Source organism: Mugil cephalus, chromosome 9, assembly GCF_022458985.1.
Source record: "Mugil cephalus isolate CIBA_MC_2020 chromosome 9, CIBA_Mcephalus_1.1, whole genome shotgun sequence".
In the NCBI taxonomy this organism is placed as follows: Eukaryota; Metazoa; Chordata; class Actinopteri; order Mugiliformes; family Mugilidae; genus Mugil; species Mugil cephalus.
The window spans coordinates 21,871,865-21,897,455 of record NC_061778.1 but is presented as its reverse complement, the minus strand read 5'-3'; the positions used below and the strand labels follow the sequence as shown (position 1 = coordinate 21,897,455).

At 43.5% G+C, this 25,591-nt stretch overlaps 1 protein-coding gene across 1 annotated transcript; it reads left to right on the top strand.

Annotated features, from left to right (window-relative positions):
- Window positions 1-1,752: 1,752 nt before the first annotated feature.
- blmh (bleomycin hydrolase) lies at window positions 1,753-22,235 on the top strand. The gene is made up of 12 exons (XM_047594928.1): window positions 1,753-1,915; window positions 4,264-4,461; window positions 5,411-5,520; window positions 6,159-6,300; window positions 6,446-6,534; window positions 6,655-6,747; window positions 14,195-14,350; window positions 14,447-14,605; window positions 14,731-14,798; window positions 15,651-15,768; window positions 16,060-16,126; window positions 21,931-22,235. The coding sequence occupies exons 1-12, from the start codon at window positions 1,906-1,908 to the stop codon at window positions 22,077-22,079; spliced, it is 1,359 nt and encodes a 452-aa protein (XP_047450884.1). The 5' UTR covers window positions 1,753-1,905; the 3' UTR covers window positions 22,080-22,235.
- The last annotated feature ends 3,356 nt before the right edge of the window (window positions 22,236-25,591 follow it).

Below are 25,591 nucleotides of genomic sequence, written 5' to 3'. Positions count from 1 at the left end.
TTTTGGAGAAACGAGTGTAATGGTCCCAGACAGTCTTAGGCTATTTGCACATACGCAGCAGAGCTCATTATTATGTTGGTAGGTTATAAAAAATAAACAGTAAATGAGGGGAAATATTAAGGAGTTCACTAACAAAACTTTTCCCCCCCTTTCCACTCTTGGGATAAATAAAAACAAATAAAACATGCCGGTAGTCACTTGGTATTAAAACATTTTGCTGTCCTCCAGCTCGTTTGTATTCACTGGAGAGGTTTTATTAAATGTTAAATGTATTTATTAATAAAGAAAACAAAAGTTACTTGACACCTTTAGGTTGCAACTTTGATTCAATTACTCTGTCTTTGACTAAATCGCAATTTATGCTTTTGTGTTAACTGACAGACGTTAACGCAGACACATACTCCACGCACTCCTCCAGAAATGAAAAGCCGCAATTATGCTTCTGCACATGGCCACGCAAGGACCTGATGTATCGACCCTCCGCCGGTGCCAAACATTTTTACTTGTGCCTCGTCAGTCAGTCTCGCTTTCTAACAATTCCACCCAAACCCACACTTTTTTTTTTCCTTTTTTGCCGTAGGGTTATTTTTTACTTTTTTCACTTTCTGCTTCACTTTCAACAACTGTCAACTGAAGCTTTCGCCAAAATTTCGCATCAGCATGAGGCGCGTGCTACGGGATTCATAGCGTAAACGCTGGACGCAGGACGCACAGGCCAAAAGTGAAATGCGTTGCACCGCTCAGACACCAAAGCCTGCATCAGCGCCTCCCACAGTGACGGAATGTATTACACGCATCGCATATTGAAAAATCTGACTGTCAAACCGTTGCCTTGTCTCGCCATCACTGACTGTTTATACCATGGTCCGCGTGAATCCTCGATTCTGATTGGCTGCGGGGTGTACATTAAAAGTGGATAATGGACACCCATAAAGAGGTTCCGGTCAAATTGCCTGATGACAGTTCTAAATCATTGCGCTGGCTCAAACGCTTTGGTAACCGTGGCAACAGAAACAGAAACACAGACACAGACTCTGCCCAGTCGACCAAGGAAGGAGAAGAATATACAGTGTTGGCAGTTTTAGGAGTCTGTGAGCCGGCATTAATCGCCACTTAAGAGACGTAAACATCATGAGCGACACGGTGTTCAAGACAAGTAATGCTGTTCTCAAGGCGACGCCGAAGCGCTACAGGAAGAGTGGGAAAGACACCAGCTTCCACGACCCCCAAGTCGGAACTTGAAGAAATCAGAAGTTCATCTTTCTTCCAATAAAAACGACTTAGGAAACGATCTGTGGGCTCTGTGGAAATTTCGCATGACCCTCTGGACACACACGCGGTAATAAGTGCACTGGCCTTCTGAAATGATTGTATCACGTAATGTAACGCCAAATAGTCCGCTCAGCCGCTTCTTGTGAAAAACGTATGATTTTAACGGTAACAACAACAATAATTTACCTTATATTTATTTATTTCGTAAGTGACCATGGTATAAGCTGAGAACGTTTCCACCGGTGTTGTTGAAAATAACGCAGCAAGTAGAGAGTGAAACAACCTTAGTGAATTAGCCCGACTGGCAAAAAAGACACAGCACCGGCTACTGTCTGGGTGGAGTTGTTACAGAATGAATGAATGACTGACTAGCATACAAGTATTTGTTTCACACCTTGCGTGGGGTACTTGCGTAAGTCACCGCAGTACTATAAACCGGCCTTTAACTTGTCAGGGGTCGGCTACGGTTCGCGAACCCCGCCCAACGGGCTCCACGTCAGCGGCTGACCGGGAGTCCATAAACGAGCGCACCCTGTGGTCACACTGACTGACTAGTTGGGTGAATGAGATAAACAAAGACCCGGCGACTTTTCAGGAAAACAGACAACGCTACTCGAACTCCTCCTCGGGAACATGGACACTGGTAGGCCGAGTGCAGCTCTCTCCTGTTTCAGTCGTGCTGTGCCGTGAGTTCTGTCCGTGTGTTTGGCAGCTGGAGGATGATAGCGGAGGGAGATAGGCTAAGTTAGCGTCCACCGTGTTAGCATGTCAGCCCGGTAACGCGACTTCTACCGTGGGTTTTCTCTGCCAGGTTGACAGTTGAAGCCAACACATTGCCTGTTTGGCGTCAACACCCAAAGCGAAGACACAATGAGCCAACACGCCTCAACTAGTTTTGCCAAAATCTCTTCCCAGCTTCGGGAACTGGGAGTGTTAGCCTGTGTAGCTAGCTCGTCCAGATTGGACTGGGAAACATCCCAACCTGTCCAACTATTTAAAGTGACAAGAGGTTCATTTTAGCGGTGTTTTGTTCAAGAAGCACAATTTCCACTCAAAAAGGAAACAGTTTCGTTACTCTTTGAATATGTTTTAACAGGGACCCGTGCTGTCTAAGTTAGCCTTGAGCCGGCCGAAACCAGTTGTGCGGGGTTGCTTCCTACTTCAGGTTTTATAGCTCGTTTTTATGTAGAGGGACCAAAGATCCCGACTTTGCTCGTTCATCCGAGAACTGTTATAACCAGCTGTTCACACCCAACACAGCAAAGAGCTTTCTTCCGTTTTAAAAGCCCGAATTATAAAATGAATCCAGATAGTCATAGAGAGTTTATCTGCAGCATGTGTCCAAGCAGCCCTCCACTGTTGGGCTCCGTTACTCCGTGTACACCAGGAGCGTCTAACTCATTTTAGTTCAGGGGCCAAATTCCGATTTGATCTCAGGGAGGTTGGGCCATATACATAACAACTCCAAATGTTTTAGTGCAAAGAAGTACATTATGAAAATGTTTACATTTAGATTAGACAAATACTTTATTTATCCCGATGGAAATCCAGTATCCAGTAGCTTCATCACATAAAAAAAGAATAGTTTTAACAATAATAATAACAACAATAGTAACAAAACATTTAATGAACAACTGGACTGGATTTCTTAAGAAGATAATTTCTCTATAGTTCTATGTCTCTGTGTTGTGTTATGTCCACAACTCTTACTAAAACTGTGTGAACCCTAGGAATAACAATTAATTTTATTGGAAGATTTTCAGTTAATATCTTCAGTGGAGCAATGATGAGCATCATGAAGTCCTTAGATGTATAACCACTGATGTGTTAATGCGCAAGTCACATTGTCTGCCTGTGCTCGGCCTCTCCGTAGGAAACCTCTGGGATGTCTGCGCTCACTATTCGAACACTTGTTGAACACTCCAACTAACCAGCCGACTGACCCTTTACTCATAATCAACTTTTGCCTCAACACGCACGCCAGAATAAGCTGCTGTCAGTTTTAAAGCCGACGGCCGACACTCTTTTTGCGGACCGGGGGCTTAATATTTCCACTTCCACACCCATCAGTGTCAAAACGTTCAGCTGTTGCGCCACGAGGAAAACGCTGGTACGCTGACACAGGACCCCGTGCAGACCCGCGCTCAAAATATTCCCAGCCAGCGGGCTTGCTTCAGCTCTCTTTCTTATAATAGGAGCATATGACAGTTGATGAAGTCCGACGCCGTCCTGGTCTGTGGCCGCATTTCAGCTTTGTCTAGATGGAAAATCGCGGAATGCGGCCGAGAACGGGAGAGACGGAGGGGTCGAACTCCAGGCAGAAACATGCATGAATAGGCAATGTTCCTCTCGACGTTTAATTGCGCTGCACTATTATTTGATGGGAGTTACAAACCACACACCGGTGCCAATGCGATTCTGTCAAAGTTGGGCAAGACAAGCTTTTCAGTGTGTTCCGCTCACAGATGGAGCCAGATGAGTGATGGCAGCCAGCTCCGGTCAGGCTGCAGCTCCCTCAGGCCACTTATCGTACCACTAAAGCATTCTTGATTTGGCCTCTGTTTATTGCTACTCTTTGTGTTTTCCCTATATGTTCCCTATCAGACCTCTAATCCTAATTGGTTTCAGTCTCCTTGAAATGCTATGCATCGCTATAATTTACATATTAATGGAGGAAAAAAGGAAGCGCCAGACAGCTGGAGTAGTCAATAAATAATGTGGTGTTGGCTTATGACTATTGATTTGAAACTTTCCAGGCATTATTGTAACATCTGAGTGCGTGAGTGCTCGTAAGTCACATCTTAAGTAGGAAGTGTGCACCTAAAGTGGACAGATGAGTCATGGGGATTGGGGTACTAGGAAATTTCTCGTCTTACATACAGCCATCTGTCTCTCCAGCTATTTGCTTCATACAATTAACCTGAAACGTGCTCGCCGTTCCTCGTTCCATTCATCCGTGTTCTTGTTGCCACTCCCTTCTTGTTCCTAAAGGTTTGAGTCAGGAGAAGGTTTCCGCTTTTATCAAGCGGCTGCGGGCTGAGCCACGCTACCTCTTGGCCCAGAATGTGTCAACCTGCATCGACCCACTGGAGGTTTGTCTGCACCGGCAGACCGTCCAGGATACTGTGCACATCTTCCAGCACTCTATCCCCACGGAGGGCAAGCCCATCACCAACCAGAAAAACTCAGGTAGGCAGCTACATACATGCATGTGGGTCCCCTCAGCAACATTGTATGGTACAAATAATTGCTCATGATGAGTCATTTCTGAAATAAATTGGTATTAAAATATTTCTTGACTTGAGTGTTTGTTGCAAAAGTCAAGACATCCCAGCAAATACCACAGTTTAAGTGAACACCTTCTGGTTTATTCTTTAAAATGTTGAACGCATAAAATATACCTTCCCTGGAATATGTGTGTGCGCTGATACACATTTCACAAAGCATATATTGTGAAACCGGGTTGCTCCTCTTTTTAAACCTCCTTCCCGTGTCACTTTTGCCGTCATCTATGATTTTTGTACCACGGTTAGAAGTGACACTTTTCCATTCCCTCTGTGCCGTTACATGTCGCTCACGCTGACGACTCCTGACAAAGTCATGGTTTGCCGTTTCCTCGCAAAAATCTTGTTTCAGATGACATGGATTCGACTGCCTCCCTACGTCAGCGAGGGGTGCTGGAATGACTTATGTGCTGCTGGACGTAGTGTGGGCTGCAAAAGTTAATCTAGCCTCAAAATAGATTAAATGTCTAAATCTAGTGATGGATGTGCTTTAAGCGTCTTGAAGACAGCCTGTGTTAGCTGCATTCCAAAGTAGAGTCCAGTTAGGAAACTGATAAATGCATCGACTCCACTCTTAGATGGCTATTGGCACACATTTATCTCAGAATCCAATTTAATAAACAGTCTTGAACAAAAATTCAGCTCCTACATCAAACTGAAAACGACAAGCTTTGACGGACATCCACGTTTCCTGACCTGGTTGCAATAACTGCGTAGGGATTATTAGACCACCGTTAAGGGTCCCTCATAAACCAGTGCACTAGCTTTATTTGTGCAGCTTAATATGTGAAGATACATGTCACTCATTAAGTTGTTACTAATCTTTTTGAAACCTGTCTTCTTTCCGTGACCAGGGAGATGTTGGATCTTCTCATGCCTCAACGTCATGCGGCTTCCCTTCATGAAGAAGCATAACATAGAGGAGTTTGAGTTCAGTCAGTCGTATCTCTTTTTCTGGGACAAGGTAAGATGCAGTGAATTGTTTTTTTCACATTCCGGTGAAGGGATGTTTCTGTTGTTGTGCAGGCAGGACACCGCATGTGTGCACTGATGCAGTGTTAGTATGCAGCACTACTACTATACGCTCATTGTCCCCTTAAATCCCTCCTTTATGTCTGCGGTCAGAGCTTATGCAGGACTGACGTCACACCTAAATGTTTATATCGCTTTGTGTCTCGTTACCCTTGTGCGTTTAGATGGATGCTTGTCCTGCCATTAATGCTCCTTTTCTGTGTGCTAAGTGCCGAGAGCAGGACTAATTCTAAACAAGGAAACAGTAGATGTCGACCTCTAAGAATATCCTCGTCTCTTAGCCGCTCGGTTATTACATTACATTACATTAGAGTGTAAGTCATTTGGGTCACAGTCTGTTTATGAGCAAATTACACTTCTTACAGTCCTCTAAATGTTAACCATTAAATAACCCCACGTGTTCCTACACTGCCTTATGTAACTGATTTTAAATTGTTTCCGGTTTCAAATGTCCTCCACAGCTTTTAGAGGTTAAAACCTTACTAGGCCAAACTCAAATCTAAAAGTCTGCGTTGCCTGTATCTGTTTATTTACCATGTCTCTGTGTTGTGTTTGCCCACTTTTCTACAGATCGAACGCTGCTACTACTTCCTCCAGGCCTGCGTGGAAACAGCACAGAGGAAGGAGCCGGTGGACGGACGCCTGGTCCAGTTCCTTCTTTCCAATCCAACCAATGATGGAGGGCAGTGGGACATGCTGGTCAACCTCATTGGTGAGTCCACATCATGGCACATAATCGCAGCAGCTCAGTGATCATGAGGAGTGATTGCATGAGTTGGGTATTTAATGTTATATTTGGGAAAGTGCACCGTGCTGAGGGGCACTGGATTCATAATGCTGTGTGGTCCCGTCTTCAGAAAAGTACGGCGTCATTCCAAAGAAATGCTTTCCAGAGTCTCACAGCTCAGAGGCCTCACGCAGAATGAATGACATCCTCAATCATAAGGTACATTTCTGCATTTCTTTCCGTTCGAACTCAAAGCTGACACAGGGATGTCATCAGGAGCTCATGCACTCTATGAAGCAGTGGCGCTGACTGTTGTTTGTGTCTCACGGCGTGTTGCAGCTGAGAGAATACTGCCTAAGACTGAGGAACATGGTGGCCAGTGACGCTACCAAGGCTGAGCTGTCTGATGCTATGGACAGCATGATAGAAGAGGTAAGACTGAAAGTTCATGTACAGCTGTTTTCTGTTCAATTTAGACAATCCCAGTACAGGAAGTGTCCCAGGACACCACAAACAATTTGAGGAACTTGGGAACATTATTCATGTTTGAGCGGAGGAAGTACAGATTAGATTTAGTTCCTTTAGTAAAATGTAACTATTCCCGACCGGTATTTCCCAAAAATGTATAGCAGCCATCAGGGCAGACCTTGCAGGGATGATTGTCCTTTACCAAGTGTGAGCACTAACATTCAAAAACGGCTGTTTTTTTGTCTGCTTCTTGCCTGAATCATTACTTAGCTCAATTGTTGGATAATGTTCTATCATCTGATCCAAAATAAGATTACTCAAAGGTTTTACTTGGATGGGTGTTGGAGTTTCAGTTGGGTTTTTCAGCGGTAATGGAAATGCACATAGACGTGTGTAATATCGAGGAAAAGTTTCCACTTCGCTTCCATGGTTTTATCAAACAGTTTGGTGGGAAAGAAATAAGAGACCCAGAATAACTTCCTCTGTTTACAATATGATGTATAGTGGTCTGTTCCAATACGTGTGATGTTCTGTTGACATACTGAAAATCTTCAGTTACATTGTTACATTTTAACCAGAAGAGGGAGCTGTCAAATAATACATAACTCGGGTGAGCAATGTCTAGTCAGAAATAATGTCTTCTAGAAAATAGTCTGCACGCGTTCACTATCTGGTGAAGGGGTGAAAGGCTTAATGTCACTAACATTTACAGGGTTGCAACCAATAATATTACCGTAATACTTTGAAGGGTCTCATGTAATGCATTTAGACAGGAGGATGATTTCTTTCTCGTTAAAATATAAAGAAATCCTTTATTCAGCTCAGAGACAAACTAATAACTAACTTAGCTTACAGACTCTGTTAATGGGGAAACTGTCTAGCTTAAATATTTGTCACTTCAACAGTACTTACATAATACCTGCCTGGGCTGATTGCAGATTCATTGTAACATTTATCTTTTGGAATTGTTTCTTTTTTCCATGCTTTGCATGCATATTTATTTGTGCACATGTACACGTTACACATGTGAATGTGGCCTCACAACCTCTAAAACCACCTGCACACCACTGTAGATGTGACGCAGCGGGAGATAGAGATCTTATTTATGGAACATTCACGTGTGTGATGCTGGACAGTGAAATTACAGTGTAACTGACTCTTAATGGAAGAGGTGACCGTGTAAACAAAAGCATGTACAACGTAATAATGTGCTGTTACTGTAGTCGCTCAACGAAATACAGTCGTGTTGTTTTGTTTGTTTATTTGTTGTAAGGCTGGGCAGTTTGCACATGTAGGTGTGAAGCTGTGTTCATGCTTCCTGTGTGTGTGTGCGAGGGCCCAGTCAATCAACCTCCCATTGAGACAATTGCACACAGCACAGGGGTCTGGTTAAGCAGCCTTTGTTGTCAGCTGTTTGGGCGTATTGTGCTGGTTGCTTGTTTAAACAGTCGCTTGTGTTTCGCTGCGCCTCTGTCTGCGCACGGCTCTCACCACACACACACACACACACACACACACACACACACACACAGAATTGTACATACACAAACATATGTTGTGCAACAGTAAAGAGTGCTCCCGCTGCACCGCACGACAGAGCGGCGGGAGGCGGAGAGTTGTCGGCGTGTTTGTTTGTCCACCTGGAAGTGGTTTGTTTTGTGAAACGCCACTCTGTCACGGCCGGCGGTGATGGAGGATTCGGTCATGAAGAACGGCCAGCGCAAAGAGAGACGCGTTGTACAGAGCCGCAGTATATCTTACCTGCATCATTCTAATAACTGTCATTCACGACGGGACACTCGCTGCATCGCAGAAGTTCCAGCTGCTAAATATTTGGCTCCAAAATCACAAATTAATCGGTGGCGATGATTCACTAGATGTTACGAAATCGCAAGTGATTGATTTCATTTGCAGGAAGCACTGTAGTTGATTTATCTTAAGCAAACGGCTTATTTTATATCTGTGTGAGATAAATAAGCTGTTTGAGCGTTTAAATGTTATTGATGAACAAGTGACAGATGGGATGGCTGACTGTGCCTGACTTCCAGCCCATTTAAAAAATGGACTAGGATGGAGCTGAGGCAGGCTGCTGATGCACAAATGGGTAAACCAGCTATAGAAAGCAAAAACATTTTTCTACCAGGCTGTGACCGTTTTTACATGTTGTTTGCTGGTAACCGACTTGCGTTCGGAGCCTCCTTCAAGCGTTTATTTGAGGAGCTGCAGCCTCCATTTGTCACGTCTGAAGGTTGCCGCTTGTGTACACTGTCGCCAACGTCACCGTCACGTCGTTGATGTCAGGCATGGACATCTTAAAAACAAATGCTAACTTTGCATTAGTACAGAAACACAACACACCAGCAGAACTTTAAAATCGAGCCACCGCAACGTTGAAACCACTGACAGGAGAAGTAAACAACATTGACCATCTTGTGACAACACAATGTTCTGCTGGGAAACTTTTGGACGTGACATTCATGTGGATGTTACTTAGACACATACCACCCACCTAGACCAGACCAGGCAATGACACTCCTTGATGGCAGCAGCCGTCCCCCAAAAGCCCCCACTAGCAACAGTCTGTTTCCAGGCACCACAGGACCCCCCTCAGAAGACCTGCGCCTTTTCTCTGATGAGTCTCAAATATTTTGCAGGAAGAAGGGAGACCTAGACGATATTAGGAAGGTGGTCATAATGTTACGCCTGATCGGTGTAAGTAAGCGCTCATTTGTGGGGGAATTATCCCCCGTACTTTATCTACGACTTACACCAGTACACCGACTGTTCTGGTCTAGAGTTTGGTTTCTTCTGGGTTTAACAGCCTCAACTGGTCTGTTGCGTATTATCTCTGACTGACTGACATCTCGTTAGAGGCTATGCAGCCCATTAACAGTGCTGCCCATTAAGAGCTCACGCAGAACAGCCAGAGCTTGTCTGTCAAGTGTTGCATCTGATTTCAATGTATATTAGTATTGTGGTGTGTGCTTTTTCTTTTCTTTCTTTCTTTTTTTTTTTTAGCAGAGCAGAGCTGTTTATCTAGACCGGGTTTACAATTAACTGTTGATTTCACAGATAATAAAATATGCAGCCTGTATGTTTCTAGGCTTACGCACGTTGGTTTTCCCACAATCGGGGAAACTGGTGTTTCCTCTACGTGTTCCCGTGCGCTTTCAACTATGCGTGCACACGTGTTCCTCGGGATCAAAGTGCCGTGTCAGTCCTACTTTGGTGTGTGTGGAAGTGATGCTGTCCACCCGCCCTGCTGAGCGGGCCGTGATTGTGCCCTGGTCTTCATCACACCGGCCCCGCACACACTCCTGTGACAGGCAACCGGGGTCAACATCTCTGCTTCCACTTACTGTACCCAGGGCGCGCTGGATGTAAATGAATCACTTTGCGTGTCAAGAATCTATTCTTTTCGTTAACACCGGTCAGGTGCATTCAGTCAAATCGAGCTTGTAACATTTATCCAAGAAACTTGGCCCAAGAAGTTCAACCCGCTTCAGCCTGCACCTGTGGTATGAGTAGGCGAACCGCAGCTGTGTAGCACGACGGTTTGTATTTATCGATGCCGCTGGGATGACAGTATCCATGCTCGGCGTTGTCGAGGAAGAACGGATTCGTTTCAAAGCCAGTCTTCCTCTTTCATGCTGCATTGGACGTGGGCCTGCGCTCCTCCTCTATCACTTATATGGACAATTAGACACGTGCACACAAATAAAAGCGCACACAATGCGCACAATCACTGGGGGTTGTTCATGCACATGCGGTATCTCACACACATGAAACATACACAGATGGTATCCCTCACGCCACGACTGTAGCCTTTCCATGCTCCATTGCGTCATGGAATCAGTAACGCCATGTGCGGTTCTGGTCTTGGCTTTGAACACAGAGAGAGTGATTCTGAAGACAAGTCTAATTTATGAGATAGCCATCGACTCGCAGAGGAACCTTCTCGGTGTGGCTCAGAGGCCCGGCGCTGCAAGCTGTTGGCTCCGTCGGCCCGTCGTTCAGTGCGGGTGGGTTCCTGCGTGTGTCTCGTTCTGAGGAATAGCCCTGGAACGGGCAGGTCTGAATGATCCACTTTCATTTCTAGAATTTCTTTGCACAATTGTAAGAATTTAACAATGGCCACATGTGTTGCGTGTTTACAAAACATGGAGGTTTAATCAAAACCTCACTCATTTTTATCCAAACTGTTTGCATGGTGTCATTTGCTTATACTCACAAGTCCAGCTCCTAGACAATAGTTATAAATTCACCATGAGGTGCATGTTTTTTCTCAATTTGGATTCAACAAGAGGGAACCATTTTCAACCTGTAACTGCTGTGCGCCTTGACAGCTCACATATTAAATTTATATTACTGCCATGATATTTAAGTTGAAAGCTACATATTTTCTTTTTCAAGGTAAAAATTAATTTTATTAAACATGTACCCCACTGTCATTGCCATAAACTATATACACAGACCTGTATACACATCACCTACCAGTCCATTAGTTACCACCTTGCTAATGCTGAGTTGGACCCTTTGTGTTTTCAGAACTTTCTTCATTCTGTATGACTTAAATTTTACAAGGTGCTGTATCATAGTTGCTGCTGATTTATCTGCTGCACATGCACAATGAAAACCTTTCTCCAAGAAGAGTAGCTCATAGAGAGAGATATGTTTTTAGGTGCTATTTGAACAGCGCTAGAGAGCGAGCAGAACGGATGTGAAGTGGTAAATTGTTCCATAGGGTAGGACCAGTTGCAGAGAACCATTTAAATGATACTCAGTTGTTGTTTCATATTGTTCATGTTAAATTCTGACCGTACCGTGAGACTGCGGCAGCAGAAATTTAGTCATCAGGCCAAATAGCATTTTTCCCCCCAATCTTTTATGTCCAGTTTCGATGACCATTTGTAGATCAGCAGACTTTAAAATCCTCATACCCGTCCATCTGGCATCCACAACCAGGGCACTGTCCAGCTTTCCCATTCTGATGGTCTCTTTGAATCTCAGCAGTTACTGTATACACCTAATGTGCCAAATATATCAGAGTTGTGTCATACTCATTAACTGAACTAATCAGGTAAAATTCAGTGAAATAAGATGAGGTAGAGTTGTAGCTCTCGTTCCGTTATCAATCAGGTTCAGGAATGATCCAAAATGTATTTATTTCTCACAAGATGAACTCCTATTTCTGGAAATTAAGATGAAAACCGTCTGCTTAGTTTGTATTAGTCCTAACTCCTGGTGCCAGCTGTTCAGCATTGCAGCGCAGATGCAGTCAAACATTAACCCGTGTAGCCTCACAAGCACGCGGACGCTCAGCTCACAGTTTATAGGGAGACGTGGAAACTCACCACGTCAAAGAAATGAGTCACACCTGCAGTGGACCTTCCTGTTAGATCCTAATGAGATGAAGACAAAGCTGCACGTGAAACAGGCTTCATCTCAGTCTCAATACAGCAGCTGGATCCTGGAACCTGTTAACAGTCAAGAAGTTGGAAGCAGCGTTGTTGGGTTAATTACGCAACACCTGTGATGGTTGTAAAATCTGTTTTGAAAGTGGCACCATAATATATTTGATGTCACACAAAGAGGACTTGATTAGGAAATAAAAACTAGAGTCAAGAGAATTAAATGTGTGGGTGTTGAATCTGCAAATGTAACTAGCAAAAAGAGAAAAACCAACATGTAAAGTGTATAAAGGTGTTATTATAACTGTTGTTTCAGTCTCCCTGTTGTTTCCTCCTCTCTGCGTGTCCCTCTCCCTCTTTACCTGTCAGTCAGGTGCATCTGTCACTCATGCGACAGGTGTTTCAATATTGGCCCTGCTCTGATGTCACTGGCTGTTTATTCTCCGACTGAGGTCTCTCTGTCAGCCCAGCCTTTCCCTCGCACCTACTTTATTTGCTATGTCAGGCGTGATGAGTGGGCACAAGGCTGCTGACCTGGCATTAAAGGGGAGGCGCACGGGGCAAATGAAAGAAACACTGTGACCAGAGTGGAAAGGTTTAAAGTTACCGGGAAGAGTTGTTACGGGAAGAAAGAGACAGAAAGGCGGAATGGAGAGAAAGGGGGCGTGGGTCAAGGGGTAGCGGAGGTGTCCTGTAAAGGTACAGAGGGCATCTGGGCAAACAAAGACCAGACGAGGGGATGGTCTCCTCGGTATGTCGCCTTGGCCGCGGGGCAGTCTAAACAAAGTAGTAGAGTTGGGAACAAGGTAGTTTGAACAGATGCCTTTGTTGACTCAGCGCAGTATGTGTATTTATGTGTGTGTCTGTACTTTTGCGATTTCACGCATTTCTGTAATGAAGAAAGGGTTGATTGTTTGAGTAAGCCAGACTTGAGTTTATGCATTTTTGTGTGTTTGTCTCTGCGCGAGCATTACTCTAGGACTCGCTGTCTATTTAACCAAAAGCAAGAATGTCATCTTTATTTATGGGGTATTTACTAAGTGTTCACCGAGCATGGGGATCTGCTCCTGAGGCTGCTACACCGCTGCATGCTGGGTCAAGCACAGTCGTTGTCTCAGCTCCGTCTTAGTCTGGAAAGAAGGTTGATTCCTCTGAGTATCGGTGGAATTAGTGTACAATGCAACTTCTCCATGAAAGTGAATAAATTTAGCCTTTCTGACATCCGTAATTGGAGAGATTGATGAATCGCCATTCATCGACGCAATCAGCACAATGCTGTGTGTGCATAGTGCGCTCGGTGCTGTAGTTCTGTTGTACACGTGTATCTGCTTTTCATCAAACTAATATATCACTGTCTAGCCGTGCTTCTTTTAACTCGCACCAACAATTGCGCTGCATCTTAATTTCTCAGTGGCTTCTTAATCGCGTTTGAGTGGAAAAGTACATGCTGAGTCCTTGGAAAGGAGAACAGTGGATGGAAGAGGTGAAAAGCAAAAGGGGGAAATTCCAGAGATAACTGTATCAGAGGTTAGAAGGGCCAGATTGACAGACGGCCCAGTCCAAACAACCCGATTTAGCCCACAGGAACTCGGTCTGAACCTCCGCGCTGCAGGAAGACACACATGGCGGAGGGGAAAAGGGTGTGGGCAAATGGAGGGATATGAAAAGACGGAGGGGTGGGAAGCATTATAGAGGGGGGAATGTAGGGAAACTTGAGAGACGTCCAGATACTGATGGATAAGGGAATGCGAACAGATGAGGAGGTGAAGAGGTTATACGAGTGCAAATTGAGTACAAATGTAACTGCTCGGCTTCGCTCCCAGCGGTTCCCTTCTCTGTGTTGAACTTGCTCACATATGCACATTGAAATCACTGCTGGATGTTATAAGATGGGGACTAAATGCATCGTTCATCACTCTGAGATATATCGGCTGAGCTGTCGATGGTTTGACCTGAACCTCCCCACAGAGCCACGCTCAGACTGTCTGTGTGCTGTGCAGGTGTTCCGGGTGGCCAGCGTTTGTCTAGGCAGCCCCCCCGAGACCATCTGTTGGGAGTACAGGGACAAGGACAAGGCCTTCCATCGCACGGGACCTCTCACCCCCCAGGAGTTCTACAGGGAGCACGTCAAGCCCTTATATAACATTCAGGACAAAGTAAGTGACACCGTAGACGCAACAGATGAGCCGTGTAAACTGCACCATGTGACGCTGAGCCCTGTCTGAGCTTGTATGATGACTCCTCATCCTCAGGTCTGCCTCGTAAATGACCCTCGACCCCAGAACCCCTACGGGAAGCTGTACAGCGTCGAGTTCCTGGGCAACATGGTCGGAGGTCGCAGCACTCTGTACAACAACCAGCCCATCCAGCTGCTTAAAAAGGCTGCGGCTGACTCCATCAAAGACGGAGAGGTATGCTGGGACAAACAAGCTTCACTGTAGACATAAATGTGTGTGTGTGTGTGTGTGTATGGGCACTTTGTGCGAACTTGACAATTCAAAACTACTGTTGTGTTCTCTCTCCACCCCCCACCAAGGCTGTGTGGTTTGGTTGTGACGTTGGGAAACATTTCCACAGCAAGCTAGGCATCAACGACATGAACGTGTGAGTATAATTCAGAGATGTCCGCTGTGCACTCGGATAACTGAAAGGGTTTTATTATAAAACGGGGAATTCTGCACTAAAAAGACGTTTTTTGTGCCGTTGACGGTTGAAGCCATGCATTAGGTCGAGTTAAACTTAGCGAAATGTTGTTTGACAGCACGAGTACATGGGTTTTGTTCGTCATCACTTAAACTGGAAGTGCATTAGGGAGGGATAAAGGGATTGATTATGGCAAGCGGAACCTGTTTTATGTACACTCGATTATTGTTTTTGTTTTTAAAAATCGATTTTATCGGCGAGCTGGTTAACTCCTTTCTGTATCCCGATTCCGTCCGTGCCACGTCTTCACATGAGCGCCCCAGACTTTACGAGGTGAGGAAAAGTGGCTTGCCTTTGCTCTTCAGCCCTTCAGGTGCAGCAGCATCTGTGTCTGAGTTGCTGGCGCCAGGCTTAAATTTTCCAATTGAACCGAACCAGCATGGTGCCGAATGTCTGGTATTATCTCTGCTGAAGCTCATCTTTCAGACAGATCTCTCCTTGTGCCTGTAGATTATAATTGGAATGAGGCTCGGGCTTAACGCAGCCTCATTTCTGGTCATGCTTGACATGGAAATGAAAAGGTGAACTGTCTTTTTAGCCCATGCAAAATCCCAGACTTATGCAGGCAGAGCTTTTGGCTTCATGGTCACCACGTTTCCTCCCATGCCCCACCAAAAATAGATTTTAGAGCTGTTGCAATACAATTTATCCAAACCTCGGCCCGAATGTATGGAGGTGAAATCAGGGACAGAGTTTAATCGTTGCCTTATCGCCAGATGAGGGAGGGTAATCCGATCCCGTGTGTGCGTGCAGGTTCAACCATGAGCTGGTGTTTGGAGTTTCGGTGAAGAACCTTTCAAAGGCGGAGAGGCTGATATACGGCGACTCTCTCATGACCCACGCCATGATCCTCACTGCTGTCACGGACAAGGTACGCTCGCACAAACACGACACCACAGGCGTGCAGCTTCCTAGCAAACCCCTGCATACGTGCATCACGTATACAAGCGGACCAACAGGGAGACAAGCACGGGTTTCACAAGGTTTATCGCATCAAAGTCTTTCTGCGTGTTTACACTTCTTTAATCCGCTGCAGTTTTTCATAGTGTTGTCAATTTCCCCTTTTGTAAGTAACCCCAGCTGTGAGGATACTTTCTTCCCTCTCGTCTGTGGTTCTCACTCTTATCTCCCCATCATCTGTCTCTTGTTCTCCGGCTCTCAGGATGGAAAGGAAGGCTATGAGAAGTGGAGGGTGGAAAACTCCTGGGGCGATGACCGTGGGAACAAAGGTAACACAAAACGCTAATCCTGCGAGAATCAGACTATTTGCTGATTCCCTCCAAAATGGTCTTAAAATTATTATTTCAAAATTCTTTGGTCTGGTGATAAACCAAAATCATCCTGTTTGTGTCTATTGAATTAAGACCAGATTACACAGAGAACTTGCCTTGTGTTGCTGCTTTATGAACTTGTAATTGCCTGTGTCCTGTTTCATAAAGACTTGCAGACACACAGGCACAGCTGACGTTACTGTGTTTTTACTCTGGGTCCAGATGTAGTTATTGAATGAGCTAATTCTTAAGACCAGAAAAGACACAGATCACAGAGTTGATTGAAAAGATGAATTTCTACCGTCAACTTCTATCTGCGAACAATTGCTATTTTCTTTAGCAGTTTATATTTCTGCAGTTGAGGTATTTAAAATTGCATGGAGCAGCATTAGTGATAAAGAACAGGGGGATCCTGCTCAGAAGTCAGTAATGCCGAGATGGTTGTTGCAAGTCTGTGAATGCAACATCTCCGGAATTAAACTTGCTTGGATGTATTTTGCCACTTCAAGCATCTCATCCAATAGAAACGACTCTGAATGATTAGATTTAACCCTGCATTTTTCCTGTTTTAAATGTTGGTGTGTCCCGACTTTTAGACAAGTGAAGACTGATGATAAAACACAGACTAGGCAAGGTACATTTATCGCACAGGACATTTTTACACGTAAGGGATGAGGGGAAGTTTTAAAAACACTGAAATCCTGCTAAGAAAACACAAGCCTTTAAGAGCGGAGTTATGCGCAGCGAGATTTGAAAGACTGAGATGGTTCATTTGGTCAAATACAGTCTCACGTATTATGTTCTTAAGCTCTGTTTGAGAGATTTATAGACGGCTTTAAACTCTATTGTCTAACATAATGGGAACCAGTGAAGGTTTGGAACTTTTGAACCTGACAGTTTATTTTCAGTGTGTTTTTTTTGCTAAACCACAAAAACAAAATTAATCTAACAACCTAAGTCAGTCTTGGCTAAACTATCAAGACATTTTGATCCATCGGGGGAAAATGAAGTAAGGAAGGTTGGTTTGATTTATGCAACATCCCCAGCAACACAGCAGGTACTCCCCACCACTGACCCAGACTACCGTTGTTATTCCCTCTACCCTTTCATCGTTGCTTCTCATCTTCCTCCGACCCTCTCCTCTCCATCTCTGAGCTCAACATTCCATGGCAAATTATAGGAGAGTATTTCAGGTCAGTTGTGCACCGTCTGGCAACACACACATTCAGTACAGGATATATACACACACATACTCACAATATTTGCGTGAACCCACAAACCTTAGTTGCTATTGGGAAAACATGTGAAAACCCCTCAGTCACATCAGATGTATTTCACGCATATCTTATTCCATAAACACCAGCAGATGGGGGGGGAAAGCCAGGGCCCCCGGTCTGTCTGCAGCCAAATTAATAAAGTTTTGAGAACAAAAGTTTGAGGAGAGGAGTTCGTTTGGGAAACCAGGGGCTTTGTTTGTTTGACAAAAACTGAAGGGGGTTGTGGGGGGGGGGGGGCACACAAGCAGAGAGCAGGAACGGAGAGCAAGCAGGAAAAAGTGCAGCAATGAAAAGAAGATGTCGTACAGGTAGAGACACTTAAAAAGATGTAAAAACAAGGACGAGTAGATGTTTTAGGAAAAACGACGGAGACGAAATTGGCAGACGGACGGAGCGGAGAGAGTGTGTTTCTGAAGACTTGACGTCTCCCTTTAGGCTTTTTAATTTTCTGCCTGACCCTGAAGGAGTCTCCCGTGAGAGGTTTGACTTTCCGTTTCCACCGTCTTTAAGCGCTCACACAGTCGCTGTTGTGGCTCCGCTCTCGCCACAATTCATATTTTTACACCATTTAAGACGAACGTTTGGCAACGCGCTCTGAGGTTTTATCTTCGGACATCGGCCTGAGGTTGACTCCTCGACTCTAGTTATGATTTGTGTGTTTAAGGCCTGAATAAATTTGACAGGTAGAAAGCGCAATTTCCTGCTATTGTGTTTAAAGTGTTGAGTAGATATGAGAGGAGATATTAACATATTATCCATTATAGTTTCTTTTTTAATTGGCTTCCATGTAAACAGTTAATTTGGCATTTCTGGTCACAAGGCTTTATGTTCAGTTACTGACCTGTCTACGTATCCAATATGCATAAAACTTTATCTAAACTTGATGCAGTGATACTCTATGTCAAAATCATTGTCACTTCCCTTATCTTGACACTATTTAATTTAGATCGGGATTCGTCTTGGCCGGCGATCGCTCTGCGCCGTGGATTACTGATTCAGTTTAAATACAAGATTGCTGCTTCAAAGTCCTCTGGCTGACGCTACATCCATCTGTCTGAGACAGGACAGTCAGCCTATCCCTAAAAACAAATAACACCCAACATTCACACACACATACACCATGCCACCCAACACGCCAGTTCCAGGAAGCTCACATCAACACACACCGGGATACCGCAGCGAGAACCAGGCAACATGCCATCTAAGATTTGCGTACTTGGAAGAACACAGATACACAGTACCCACGCCATCCCAATACGTTGTTTTGAACTGTGGCACGTTCTTGTGGTTGCGCTGTCGTCTTTGATAAGTCAGCTTGACAGTGGGGGGGATGATCTTGTTTGCTCAAGTCTGAGCGCATGAGGAGAGGAAAAGAAGAGCTGGAGGGAAAGGTGTTATCTAGGAACAAGAAGAGCAGAAAAGAATAACTTTAGTGTAAGCTGTGGTTGGCATTTATAATCCAGCTTCCCATAGGCTGAGCTTAGTGCTGAATTTAAGCTGCTCTGGTTTCACATAAATTTCAGTCGTCATTATTTATGTGGAAGGCACACACTTAAACACACACGTACACACACACGTACACACACACACACATCTTTCATTTTAATTAATCATTTCAGCATGGTGCTTCATCCTCATCCAAAAAGAGATCCGGTTATCCTAACATTCCTTGAGTCAGTGTAAGTTCAAGGACTTGGTCGTGTTGGTCTCGTATGGCTACACACTCAAAGAGAGAGAGAGAGAAACAGACAGACATTGTTTAGTTTTCATCAGGGCGGGCGTGCACAGCTGATAGCTGGAGTGTTGAATGCATATTAAACTGTAGGGTGAGGCAATGTGAACCATAAGGGGCGGAGGTCCTTCTGCCTGTTGAAACAATGGAGTTCGGTTGTAAAGTGAATTTAATAGAAATTGCGTTTGTCGACAGTGTGTGTTTGACATTTCTGTTGAATCGCTCTTCCTCTCCACGTCTCCCTTCTAGTTTAAGTGGAGAAGCATTAATCGGTTTAATTCGAGACATAATGCATTCTTAAATGAAGACTTGTGTTGTGACTTCTGTGAAATAATAAACTGGCTTTTGCCTTTCTTAGTAAGCGACAGTTCCTATAAAAATATTTTCTTCTCTTATTGTTTTTATACACCGCCTAGGCATAACAATAAACCACTGACAGGAGAAGTAAACAACATTGACCATCTTGTGACAACACAATGTTCTGCTGGAAAACTTTTGGACCTGGCATCCATGTGTATGTTACTTGGACACGTACCACCCACCTAGACCAGACCAGACAATGACACTCCTTGATGGCAGCAGCCATCCCCAGCAGGATGCAGACACACACGTGAAAATGCTTAGGAACAACTCAAAAAAACATGAAGAACATCACAAGGTGTTGACCTGGCCTCCAAATTCCCTAGATCCCAAACTGATCAAGTATCTGTGGGATGATCCACAGAGGACCCTCCCCTCAACCCATAAAAGCCAAAGTTCAACATTAACAACATTCTGTTCCCAGACATCACAGAACGCCCTGATGAGATGAACTTTTTTGGAGCCAAAAGGGAGCTCTACATAATATTTGGACGGGCTCATTATGTAATTCTTGATCAGTGTGAATGGAACAATATCAATATAATTTGGCCGTTTTAACAAAAACTTACAAGGACAAAAAGTGAAAACAGATTTCAATAAAAATAATGGCAATTAATTAAAATGTATTATGTATGATGATGAGTATGTATGAGTATTTGCCTCGAGGTCTAGCCAATTGTTGTTAATCGTCTCACAATGAGTGAAATGGAAATCATGCGAATGCATCTTAAATGTCTCTAGCGTGGAGACGCCCGTTTCTGGAAAGTCCAGTCCCTGGTTAATCAGTATTCCTAGCTACAATTACACCACGAAGACAGTAAATTTAAGAACACACCAAGCAAATTTCCGAGAAAAGATGATATGAGGAGTATAATTCAGTAATCGATACACAAAAATACATTAAAGTGCAGTTAAATCCATCATTATGAAGTGGAAGGAACACTGCGTGCGTAAGTCTGCCTAGAGCAGCCGTCCACATACACTGGGTGACCCTGGAATAAGGAGCCTGCCGATCGAGGCCACCAAGACCTCTATGACTAGTCTGAAGGTGTTAAAAGCTTCAGCAGATGAGATGGGAGAGACTTTGCACACAACAACTGTTCTTTACCAGTCAAATAGATATAAAATCTTGACTAGAATTCTCCCAAAGAAATGTTGGAGACTCAAAGGTCACAAAGAAAATGATTGAGACCAGAGCAGAGCTTTATGCCATCAGACTAGACGCTATACTCGCTGGACACCAAACACTGCACATCATCACAAACAGCACGCCATGGACGTCTTGGTTTACAAGAGAACACAGACGAGGAAGAAGATTTATTTTCCACCAAGACAATGACCCAAAGCATACAGCGAAAATCTACACAGACATAGTTTAAAGTCAACAAGTGTCTGAGTCAACACTGAGACTTCAGTCCAATAAAGAATTTGTGGCTCGTCCTCAAAGGCTGTTCATGTCCAATCCCCGTGCAACCTGACAGCTTTGCACAGAAGAATGGAGTGAAATTGCCGTGTGCAGATGTGCGAGCCTGATTAAGACCTGTCCACACAGACTCAGCTGAAGCTCGTTACATTTATAAAGGCAATACGCCAGAATAGAATACTTTTTATAGGAACTATATCGGAAGGTTTATAGAAAAAAGCAGAATCTCAGACAGGGAATATTTCTCAATAGCACAAGTGTTGCACACTGTTCTTATAAGACACCCACGCTCAATCAGCTGAGCTTGTAAAACAAACAAAAAAACCATTAGAGAATAGGTAAGGATCATGCAACCATTTCCCTTAAATTTTTCATTAAACTTTATACAACATCAGAGTGAGTTGTACATTTGATTATATAACTCTTATTACATCATTACTTATCACTTACTGCCATAGTACAATGTTCTTTCAAGGCGTTCTTTCAGCGTAAAACTCGTTACAGGAACAATTTAAACTTAGTACACGGTAGGAGATCGTCCCATTTGTATCCATGTGTCTTACCAACGTTGTTTTTTTTCCCCCCAAGTGTCTTAGAGGATTTCCCATCTTCTAGTGAATTTGTGTTTTCAGTAATAAAAGCAACGTCTGTAATCTCAACCAGATGTTTGTCTGTTGTAACTGAAGCCTGAAGTAGAGCAGAGGTTTGGGGCACACCTCAAAGGTATATCAGTAAATACTTAAGCAACACTTAAAAGCAAAATAAAACCCTTACTGATGTTTTATTTAGAGTCACACTGATGAAGGCTACAAGTGGAAACTTGTGGGTCTAGAAATTAAGTTGCACCAAATGCAAGTGGTGTTGGAATTTGTGCCCATGACATGTTTGATTTGCAACAATCATCAGCTGAGGGGGGCAAATGTTTCAGTCTTTAACAACTGATTGGTTATCTGTCTGTGTGTCTCCGTAGGTTACCTGATTATGACCGATGATTGGTTCTCTGAGTATGTGTACGAGGTGGTGGTAGACAAGAAGTACCTCGAGTCGGATGTCGTGGACGTGATGCAACAGGACCCCATCGTACTTCCTGCCTGGGACCCAATGGGAGCCCTGGCATAACTACGGAAATTCAGGTTTTAGCCCCAGCCTCTGGTCTATTTGACTCCGCCCTAATCCTCGGCTGCTTTTACCTCCTCAATATTACCCTGACACCTCCTTCCAAAACAGCCTCTTCTTCTAGAAAAATAATAAAGATTTTTTTTCTTTTTTACTGGACTGCCTGTGTCGTTTGTGTGTCTTTGTTTAGTTTACGGTTAGACATGAGGTTTACACTGGTTCTCCGTCTGTATTTTGATTTTCAGACGAGGCAGCGTCGCAGAGGATGTGTAATTGTAATCTGAGCTGTTAAATATTTTTATATTAGACTTAAGTAAATGTTTTTCACTTCTATGTGCGTGTCTTTCACCAAGTTAAGATCTCTTACGCAGACAAAACGAGAGTGATTTACTCTTCTTAGAATAACACTTCAAGGCGTTCCAGTAACTCCCAATCTGCTTAGAACTTCCTCTTGTTGCAATCTACACGGTGCAAACCAGAAACTGAGCATAGGTGCGCATGTATATGAATGAGTTCACGTTTTTGTTATTACATCTTATGTCTGTATCCCGCCTGATTGGGTATCCAGGAACGCTAAAAGCAGGAAAGGGTCACGCTTAACTCATTTCTACACACAACAGCTACATTGCTGTGCCAGGTGGAAGTCCAAACGTTTCCTGCACAGGCCCCGCATTCATTCCTCTGTGACGTTTCTACTCTTCCTGCTTTAAAACACTCCTGTCAAGGTAAGTAGGACCTCTGGCCTTCCCACAGTACGTCTCTCAGATGAGTTACTGCTGCACGAGCTCTGTAGTCTGGCTGGTAAAGCAGACACTGTCCAATCAGCAATCGGCTCATAGGTTCAGAGGAGGCCAGGGCCACGACTGCTTATGCAGTGGTAGGAATGTTTGTTTTGGTGATAAACCCTTATTTCACTGCAGTTTCCAAAAATCATAGTCATGGTGAAAGTGTTGCATTTTTACACACTTACTGTGCGCTTCAGACGAATTAGCGTTGGAATAATCCGCGAAATAACTCCTACATGTTCCTACCCATCAACCGGCGTTTTTTCAACTTTTTTTTTTTCCATCTTCACTCCTTATTACCTCACCTGGCTGGTATTTTATTTCTTTATCTGTAGCTTACTTTTGTCCTTTTTATATTTATACCCCCTACTACCCCGTTTTCCTCCAACTTTTCTAGCCACATCGAACAGATGGTTGGAAGTGGATGTGCTTCACTGTGAAGTCAGATTTGAGCGTGTGAGTTATAGTGAGAGGTAAACCGTTTAGAAATATGCGTTAGCTTCAGAAGCTAGATAGATGGTGTGGGATTTAACTGTTGACTCTTGGTAGATTCATAAATTGCCCAGCAGTTTCTTTCCTAGAAATCTGCCCTCAGAGGAATGGCATTTTCTTATATCTGGATGTAATTTAGAGAGGTGTTTAAATCTTATGGCAAATCTCCTGTTCTTTGCCAGCTAAGATTTATAAGTCAAGAGAGAAAGGGAGGTTATTTCTTACTGCGGTATTTCACCTTTGTCTAGGTGAAGTTTGTGTACATCTAAGGGCGTAGGTAATTTATTTTAAAGCAAACAGAAGTTTCCCTGTGTACAGCAGGACTTCTCAGCTGGGTGCCAGAGTGGTGGGATTAACTACAACAAAGGCAACGAAAAAATTAAAATAAAAATTTACATTACGGTGCGTTTATGACTAACTACATGTTCTTTTCCACATGATGATGATTTAAAAATATATTTAGAGATATATTTAAGCTATAAACTACATATGTGAAATTAGTTTATATAAAAGCAGTTATCAGTTTCAAATAAGTTGACGTTATGGTCTGTAAATGTTTTTGTTATTTATGATGGAAGCCATTTTCCCGCAGCGGCGACTATTGTCCGTTTATTGGCTAATTACTTAACCTGTAAAGAGCCAATCAGGGCTCGGGATATTACAAGGCTTCTGCGTTAACAGGTACGCTACGTTTTTAAGTTGTCCCACACGCTCTAACTAATTAGAGACAAACTAAACGTCTTTCACTAAGGTAATTGAAACCTCAACTTCACGAAAACGTCGGGTTGAATGTAACATATGTCACGTTGTAGATACTTATATAATGCTATTGACAAAATGGCGCACATTTTATAAGGTAATAGATTTAAATTGCGACATATGCTAACTTCTGTCGCGAGCTAACGTTGTGTTTTTCGTCTGACTACACTAATAGTTTTTAAATTTATTTATAGTTTTCAACTTTACAAACCTGTACAAAATATGCCACAACAAAGAAACAGTCGAACCTAAAAGAAAAGCGAGAAATAAAAAGAAAAAGGAGTGTTGTAAAACATAGACTAACTTTATTAAATTACATTTTTATAGTTTAATAAAGTTCATATAAAATAATATTGCTTTGAATATTTTCGTTGTGTAATATAAGCTTCTTACATAATATGACAATGTGAAAGGTTAATTTTTTGCTCCTTGTAACTTTTGCATGAAGGAACCGCACGAAAGGATTACTCCCTACAGTTCTTTCACATTAAAAGCTTTGCAGCGAAGGAAGACAAAGTCAATTTTGTGAAGTCTCACAGCACTACTTTATTAGACATACATATAGCGTACGGTGTTTATTTAAACCGTATGGGCTTACAGTTAAATATACTTATTAAAGATTTCATCCCTTTAAGTCAGCCTGTGAACGTTTATTGTTGGTGTGTTTTCAGGTGTGGTGCTGAGACTTAAGGAGGATTGTGAATTTATGAACCTGGCTTACGGGTGCTGACGTCAAATTCTTTCCTTAGGATAGTTTCCATGAAGAATTAGTCTATCGTTGAACTATTCAGGATTGTTAATTCTACAACCTGTCTCATTATTGGCTGTCATTTTTTCCCCCTCTCTTCTTCCCCATTTCAGTTGTGTGTATAAGTGCGTGCGTATAAGTGCGTGCGTGTGTGTGTGTGTGTGTGTGTGTGTGTGTGTGTATGTGACCATGTGGTTTGTGAGTGTCGCAATGAGGATTAACCTAGTAGCTACTTCAGCTGATGCTGATTGGAATGACGTTCAACCCTCAAACACAGGCTGGCTTTTAACAAGGAGATTGAACCATTGTGTAAGACGGGACGCAGTGATTATGATTTAGTGTCAATATGACAGCAGTTTTGTCTTCATGATGTCCCCTTTTATTTCTTCCGTTTCTTTCTCCCTCTCTACGTTTTACTTGGACAAAATAAAGACTACGTAGACTGGCTGCACTACTGTACCTGGCACGCTGCCTCTTGGCATGATAGGTTGCAGGTGGCTGTAAATGGGTTAGTTAGACTGGGGCACGGACACCCTGGGACTGGGATAATCTGTCTCCCTCACACACACACACGCGCTCTCGTCACGATGTCGGCGTTCCATCTTGAGATTTTCCACATTTTGTAACTTTTGTAAATTTATGTATACGTGTCCTGCTCATGCTCCTCTTTGGCCGTCTTATGAATATGCATCAGGGAGCTTTGGATTAGGGGCAAGGATCCTTTTCTGAGG

What these genes read in the sequence shown, in the direction of transcription:
- blmh (XM_047594928.1), top strand. An exon ending in TATATAACATTCAGGACAAA is followed by an intron (nt 14,351 to 14,446) that starts GTAAGTGACACC and finishes CCTCATCCTCAG; the next exon opens with GTCTGCCTCGTAAATGACCC. An exon ending in CGATGACCGTGGGAACAAAG is followed by an intron (nt 16,127 to 21,930) that starts GTAACACAAAAC and finishes GTGTCTCCGTAG; the next exon opens with GTTACCTGATTATGACCGAT.